This window comes from Hylobates moloch, unplaced genomic scaffold, assembly GCF_009828535.3.
Source record: "Hylobates moloch isolate HMO894 unplaced genomic scaffold, HMol_V3 SCAFFOLD_84, whole genome shotgun sequence".
Taxonomy (NCBI): Eukaryota; Metazoa; Chordata; class Mammalia; order Primates; family Hylobatidae; genus Hylobates; species Hylobates moloch.
Window position 1 is genome coordinate 26,056 of NW_026652359.1, and position 8,205 is coordinate 34,260.

At 37.1% G+C, this 8,205-nt stretch overlaps 1 protein-coding gene across 1 annotated transcript; it reads left to right on the top strand.

The window, feature by feature from the left end:
- Positions 1-705: 705 nt before the first annotated feature.
- LOC116463915 (olfactory receptor 4A5-like) lies at positions 706-1,689 on the top strand. Its single transcript, XM_032147225.1, has one exon. It carries the CDS (start codon positions 772-774, stop codon positions 1,687-1,689), a length of 918 nt encoding a protein of 305 aa, XP_032003116.1. The 5' UTR covers positions 706-771.
- The last annotated feature ends 6,516 nt before the right edge of the window (positions 1,690-8,205 follow it).

The window sequence follows — 8,205 nt, forward strand, 5'->3', positions numbered from 1 at the left end:
GAATGAAAGTGTAGTAAAATCAGGGTATAAGTAAGGATAAAATGGAGAGAATCACAGCTCCTTTTAAGTTGGACAGAGACCAAGTAATTGCTACAAGGAACAATGTAATAAATAATATCATTATTATTTGTTAAGTTCAAAGTCCAGTTTTTTGACATTTAATGAAAGATTAAAGAAGACTGAACATCCTTTGAGGCATGAAAGAATGAAGTATAACAGTAGAAATCCAGTGTACTGAGATATTTCAGAAGATGTTATTCTTGGTGTTACACAGACCATATTGTAACGATACGACAAGTACAAACACAAATGACTAAATTTATTTCAACTTATTTATTTAGAGTTTATTACTACCACTAGACAATAAGTTTCTTGAGACCAGGAACCTGTTGCCTATTTATCATAGCTGACTTCTGTGCTAAGTCAAATGTTTTAAATAAGAAGCTATGTAGTGTATGAATGGCTGTTGGGAGTTTTATTGCTTCTTTTGCATAAAATATTCACTAAACTTAGAGGTATAAGCCTTTACCTATGGCTAAAACTAAAATGTTTCAGGAGAAATAGAATTGTCAAGGCAAGATGGGCTCTGTGATGAGGAACTCAATATAGACTCACTAAATATTTATTGTGAGTAAATCACTATTCAAAAGACAACAATGGAGACATGCTCTGTGACACAATGGATGTAATAATATTCCTGTTCACTATTTCATTACAGGTCCTGTTCTCCTGAACTGTCACCTCTGATACAAGCCTGAAAAAAAAAAGTAAATGAGACAGAAAAATGATATTACAGAATTTGTCCTCCTAGGCTTTTCTCAGAATCCTAGAGTGCAAAAAGCATTATTTGTCATGTTTTTACTTACATACATTGTGACAATGGTGGAGAACCTGCTCACTGTGTTGACTATTATTGCAAGTCCTTCCTTGGGCTCCCCAATGTACTTATTCCTTGCCTGCCTGTCATTTATAGATGCTGTGTATTCCACCACCATTTCTTCCATATTGATTATAGACTTACTCTGTGACAAAAAGACTATTTCCTTCCCAGCTTGCATGGGCCAGTTATTTATAGACCACTTGTATGGTGGTGCTGAGGTCTTCCTTCTGGTGGTGATGGCCTATGATTTCTATGTGGCCATCTGTAAGCCACTGCACTATTTGACCATCATGAAACGACAGGTGTGCATCCTTCTGTTGGTTGTGGCTATGGCTGGAGGTTTTCTTCATTCTACGTTCCAAATTGTTGTTGTGTACAGTCTCCCTTTCTGTGGCCCCAATGTCATTGACCACTTTTACTGTGATATATACCCATTATTGGAACTGGCATGCAGTGACACCTACTTTATAGGCCTCACTGTGGTTTTCAATGGCGGAGCAATGGGTATGGTCATCTTTACCCTTCTAATAATTTCCTATGGGGTCATCCTAAACTCCCTTAAAACTTGCAGTCAGGAAAGGAGGAGTAAATCCCTGTCTACCTGCGGCTTCCACGTTACCATGGTTGTCCTGTTTTTTGTTCCCCGTGTTTTCATATATGTTAGACCTGTTTCAACATTTCCTACTGATAAATTCATGACTGTGTTTTATACAGTTATCACACCCATGTTGAATCCTTTTATATACACGTTGAGAAATTCAGAGATGAGAAATGCTATAGAAAAACTCTTGTGTAAAAGTGAACTATAGTTAGAATAAGAGTGCTCCTCCTTATGTACATAAGGATGTACGTAGACAAGGACTTCCCAGTGAAATTCTCAGACTTATAAGAGTAGTTCAAGGATCTCAAAGGGGGAAGACAGGATTGATGCTCCCAGCTCAATTAAGAAGTCATCCCATCATGGAATCTGTTTGAAGTTCAAGATCTTAACCTCTATATCCAGACTGAGAATGGATGGGGCTGCTTGGGTGCAGGTCCCATTGTGCATGTTTTAAATTATGGTTTTTCTCTATTACACATCTATTGAGTCAGGGTATTTATTAGACATGCCCAGCATAGAACGGAGAAAAGGAGGAATAGATAATTAAAGTAGATGCTCCTATTCAAAAGGGAAGGCTATGGTGCTTCCTTCAGTGTCATTTACTTAAAGATTTAAGAATATATGAGCACCATATTCGCAGATATCTTTGAAACTGGCCCTTCTCAGACTTGGGCTGAAATTATTTGTGCAGTCAGATAATACCCTTAAGAATCTTAGAATTATGTTTGTCTACTTTAAAGTACTTATGAGACACACCATTAAATTTTTCTGAAGTCTTTCAAAGAGTCTTAACATCCAAAACTTTTAAATGACATGTATTTTGATAACCTCTCTTACTTTTAGAGTACTTAGCACTTTGCAGAGACTGGAAAGGGAAAATAGTTTTATCTTTGAAAACAGCAAGTGCTGGGTCTCTTATGTTTCTTGCAAATTCTGTTTGAAAATGTAACAGTTAATCTTTTAAGATTTTTTTTCGTAAAAAAAATCTTTGTCTTATGGCAAGATACACTGCTGTGAGAATCAGTGGTAACTTTCCATATTCTAGTTGGAAATTTTGGCTAAATTCACTTAGGCCCACTTTTCATTTTCCACTTTACTAGAGGTGACAGAATTACTAAACGTTTCCTGCACTGGATAGTGACTCAGCCTGTTATCTTTGCTCCAGAACATTTACTTCTGTCTCCTGAACCTTTATTCACAATATCCTAGAGGCTTCTATTTTTGGGCACTATAGCCAATGCAATACCCTTCAGATTGTTGTTATTGAATCACCACACTTTGAGGTGCCACTTTTTATTCTGGTCCTCCCGTCATGCATGGTGCAAGGTTCCACAGTTTTTGTGAGTTAAAACCACCACCATTTTATTTTATTTCAAAATTTTCTGGGCCAGGATTTTAAGCAGTTTTTGGCTGGGTATTTCTTCTATTTTGTGTGATAAGGTCTAAAGTCATTGTCTTATTCAACTGATAGTTGTGTACTTGTAGGATGCAGGTTAACTTAATTCACGCTTATAGTATATTGGAAGAGATGACTGTAAGAGATCCACTGAGTCCCTCTTCCTATACATTTAGATGAAGAACCAGAAGAACCAGAAGTGTAATCAGGCATTTTACATTGTGCTCAGAGATCTACTTTCTACCCAGTGGTTGAAAGTAGAGGTGTCAGGCCAGTTAATGGCTATTTCCAGAATTGGCACAGTTTCACTTGCACCGTGTTCTATTAGAGTGGTCCCATAACCAGCACAGATTTGAGGTTTCACAGAAATGGAAGATATCCATTGATGGGGAAGTGGAAAAGTCACTTTGCAGAGCAGCAAACAGAACAATTGTCTATATCTCAAAAAGATTGTAATGGAATTTTATTCATGTTGTCTTGGATGTATAATTCATCTTGCACTAACAACATCTTAACAACATTTGGTTTCTAATTCCTGAATACAATATATCTATTAGGTATTTAAAATATTTATTTTTGGAGAGTTTTGTCATTTTTATTAAGTAGGGATCTTCCTCATCTATTCCTAAGTGTTTATGTTTTTAGATTGCATCATAGGTTTTTAATTTGAAACAAAATTCTAATTGCTATTTTTGCTAGTATATGTAAAGGAAATTGAATTATTTATATGGTACTTGAGTTCCATAAGCTTGCTAAATTCACTTCTTATTCCTACAAAGTTATGTCTGTAGATGCTTTAGTGTTTTCTAAAACACTATCATGTTAGCTACAAGTAAGTATTGCTCATTACATGGAAGAATATAGGACTGTTTCAATTTATCTCTGTGTCATTTTTAGAAGGTTGTGCTTTTCCTACATTTTACCTATCATCTGAGCTGTCAAATTAATTGAAGTAATGTTTTCCATAACAATCTCTTTCTACCCTTTTAAAGTCTAAATGATCTATGGGAGATTGTTTATTTCTGATATTGGTAATTTGAATTTCTCATTGTTTTCTCTTGACCATTCTTGCTAGCAGATTATCAGTTTTATTATAAAAGTACCAACTATTGGTTATTTGTTTTATCTTATATTTTTTCATTTTATTGACTTTTGATCTTATGTTGATTATGTCCATTTGTTTCATTAGCTTGGCTTTTATTTGCTCTTCTTGTTTTTGTTTCTGAAGGTAAAAGCTCAGATGGCTGCTTTTAAACATTTATTTTAAATGTAAGCATTTATAGCTATATATTTTTTAAGTACTGTTTTAATCACACCTCACACATTTTGATACACTTTTGTTATTGCTTAGTTCTAAGTATATCTTATTTCCATGATACCTTTGTCTTGATTAATATGTTCACAAAATATTTATGGCATGATTTTCAATATTTGAAGCATATTCAACATATATTTATGAGTTATTTATTTAGTCATAACAAATTATTCCAAAACTTAGTGATTCAAACAATATGTATACATTCTCAATTTCTGTAGGTCAGGAAACTAAGAATGGCTTAGCTAGTTCCTGTGCTTCGGTGTCTCTCACAAAGCCCTAATCAAGGTGCTGGTTGGGACTACAGTCTCATTGAAGTCTTGGCTGAGGAAGGATCAATTTCCAAGCTGGTTGTTGGCAGCATTCAGTTTCTCAAAATAAATGAAAAATCTTTTGAAAGTATAATTCTACTTATGTCACACAGCACTTTGAAATTGTTTTATATACTTTACTCCTACCTGTTATAAAGTCCAGAATATACTGTTATTAATCTCACCTTAAACCATTAATTTTATAAATCAATGAAGAGAAGAATGTTTATTCTGTATATACTAATTCTACTATCTTCATTTTTTCTATAAATTTGATATTTGAGTAATGTTGCTTTCTTCTTGCTGAGGAAATTTTGTTTTGTATTTTTTGTAATATGGGTCTACTGGCTATGACTTTTCCCACCCCTCAAATACTTAGCTTATTACTGAATCGCATGCAGGCATGTTGACACTACATTCATTTCTCCCTTCTATTTCCCCAAATAGGTGAAAGCTTGAAAGAGTGAGTAGAAATATTAGCAGCTTACCAGTGCAGAGGGGTGAAAAAAAGTTTGGAGTTCAATTTCTGCATGATTAGAGTCACTTATTAAATACTTCAGCTTTCCATTGAAATTTAAGCAGATTTATGTCTCACCATTAATGACTACATCGCAAAATTAAGAATTGTACTATAAATTTTCAGACATTCCTTGTATTAATTATTGCATTGCTATAAAATATTAATACTTGAAACTGGGTAATTTGTAAAGAAAAGAGATTTAGTTAGCTCATTGTTCCACAGACTGTACTGAGACAATGACTCTGTCATCTGTTTGACTTCTGGGGAGGCCTCAGGAAATTTACAATCATGGCAGGAGGCAAAGTTGGAGCAGGTATATCTTACTAAGCAGCAGCAGGATCAAGAGGGGAAGGTAACTCACAATTATATATCACAAGATCTCATGAGAGCTCACTGACATGTTGGTAGCACAAAGAGGGGATGGTATTAAGCCATGAGAAATTTCCCCCATAATCTAATTACCTCACAGCAGGCTTCACCTCCAACATTGGGTATTACATTTTGACAAGATATTTGGGTGGGGAAACAGACAAAAACCAAATCATTCTGCTACTATCCTCTCTAAAATCTCATGTATTTCTCAACTTTCAAAATACAATCATACCTTCCCAACAGTCCCCCAAAGTGTTAACCCGTTCCAGCATTAATTGAAAAGTCCACAGTCTAGTCTGGTGTGAGACAATGATAGTCCATTCCACCTGAGCTTGTAAAATCAAAAGCAAGCTAGTTTCTTCCAAGATACAAAGAAGGTATAGGAATTTGGTAAATACTTTCATTCCAAAATGAAGAAATCAATCAAAATAAAGGAGTTACAGGCCCCACACATGTCAGAAATCCAGCACAGCAGTCATTAAATCTTAAAGTTCCAAAACAATTTCTTTTGACTCCATGCCTTACATCTAGGGCATACTGGTTCAGTGTGTAGGCTACCAAGCCCTTGAGTAGCTCCACTCACGTGGCTTTACAGGATTTCACCCCCACAGTTACTCTTATTGTCTTTTGTTGCTCTTGTGGGGGTCTTTGACTTTTCTAGGTGCAGGGTGCAAGCTGCTGGTGGATCTACCATTTTGGGGTCTGGAGGATGGTAGTCTTCTTCTCACAGCTCCACTAGGCAGTGCCCCAGTGGGTACTCTGTGTGTGTGCTCCAACCCCACATTTCTCTTCTGCACTGCCATAGTACAGATGCTCTGTAATGCTCCATCCCTGCAATAGGCTTCTGTCTGAAATTCCAAGCTTTTTGATACATTCTTCGAATCCTAGTTGGAGGCTCCCAAGCCTCATCTCTTGGAATTTGTGCACCTGCAGGCTTAACACTACATGGAAGCCTTCAAAGCTCACAGCTTTCATCATCTGAAGATGTGGCTGAGGTGTACCTTGACCTTTTTGTCCATGGCTGGACCTGAAGTGGCTGAGATGCACACTGCAGTGTCCCAAGGTTGCTCAGGGAAACAGGGCCCTGGGTCTGGCCCAGAAAACCATTCAGTTCTCCTAGTTCTGCAGGCCTGTGATTAGAGGTGCTGCTGAAAATGTCTCTGAAACACCATTGAGGGCTTTTCCCCATTGTCTTGCCTGTTAGCACTTGGCTCCCCTTATGCAAATTTCTGCAGCCTGTTTGAATTTCTTCCCAGAAAATGGGCTTTTCTTTTCTACCAAATGGCCTGGCTTCAAATTTTTCAAACTTTTACACCTGCCTTCCATTTAAATATAAGTGGCAGTTTCAGGTCATTTCTTTGCTCATTCATATGAGCTTAGGTTATTTTAAGCAGCCAGGCTAAATCTTGGATGCTTTCCTTCTTAGAAATTTCTACTGCCGTATACCCTAAATCATCACTCTCAATTCCAAAGTTTGGCAGATCCCTAGAGCAGGGGCACAATGCAGCCATTCTTTGCTGAAGCTCAGCAAAAGTGACCTTTATTCCATCTAGTTCCTACTAAGTTTTTTATTTCCATCTGAGACCTCCTCAGTCTAGATTTTACTGTCCACTTCACTACCAGCATTTTGGTCACAGCCATTTAAAAATTCTGTAAGAAGTTCCAAACTTTCTCTCACCTTTCTGTCTTCTGAGCTCTCTACACTCTTCCAGCCTCTGCTTGTCACCCAATTCCAAAGCTGCTTCCACATTTTCAGGTATCTTTATAGAAATGTCCCACTCTTTGGTACTACAGATTTTCTGTATTAGTCCATTCTTGCATGTTATAAAAAATATCAGAGAGAGACTGCAAGTTATAAAGAAAGGAGGTTTATTTGGCTCATTTTTCCACAGGCTGTAACTGAAAGCATGAGGCTGGCCTCTCGTCAGCTTCTGGGGAGGCCTCAGTAAATTTACAATCATAGTGGAAGGCAAAGTGGGAGTAGGCACATCTCACACGGAAGGAGCAGGAGCAAGAAGGGGAGCTTCCACACACTTTTAAACAACCAGATCCCATGAGAACCCACTATTGTGATGATAGTACCAAAAAGGGATGGTATTAAATCATGAGGAACTTCCTCCATAATCCAGTCACCTCCCACCAGCCCTGATCTCTAGCATTGGAGGTTACATGTCAACATGAGGTTTGGGTGGGTGGGGACACAAATCTAAACCATATCATTTAAAAAATCATTTGACTGAGTGGTTGGATGGCAGGCATGTGGTCTTTGGCAAGGTGAAACAAGGCATGAATATTGTGGAGGCCACGGAGCGCTTTGGGTCCAGTGGCAAGACCAAGATCACCATTGCTGACTGTGGATAACTAATAAGTTTGACCTGTGTTTTATCTTAACCACCAGACCATTCTGTCTGTAGCTCAGTAGAGCACCCCTTCACCCCATTTGCTCGCAGTATCCTATAATGTTTGTGCTCTCACTGCAGTTTCCTTTGGGTTCCATGTTTTCCTTGTTTCCGTCCATGCCTAGCTGGATTGCAGAGTTAAGTTTATGATTATGAAATAAAAACTAAATAACAACAACAAAAAAAATCATTTGGATTACTCCATTTTCTTCTTTATCTTTTATCATCTTCATTTATTTATATTTCTGATTTGTTTTTATTCGGTTGTATCAACAGAGCCATTTATTGCATTGTACATTTCCTACAAATAATATAATTCTAAAGCAGAGCATTAAATAACTTAAGTTCTCTCACTTATGTGAAAAGGAGTCTATTATTTTTTCCTGACACTAATTGACTTCATGTCATATA

Bases quoted from the DNA above. Each gene is read 5' to 3' on its own strand.
- LOC116463915 (XM_032147225.1), top strand. From the start codon at position 772: ATGAGACAGAAAAATGATATTACAGAATTTGTCCTCCTAGGCTTTTCT.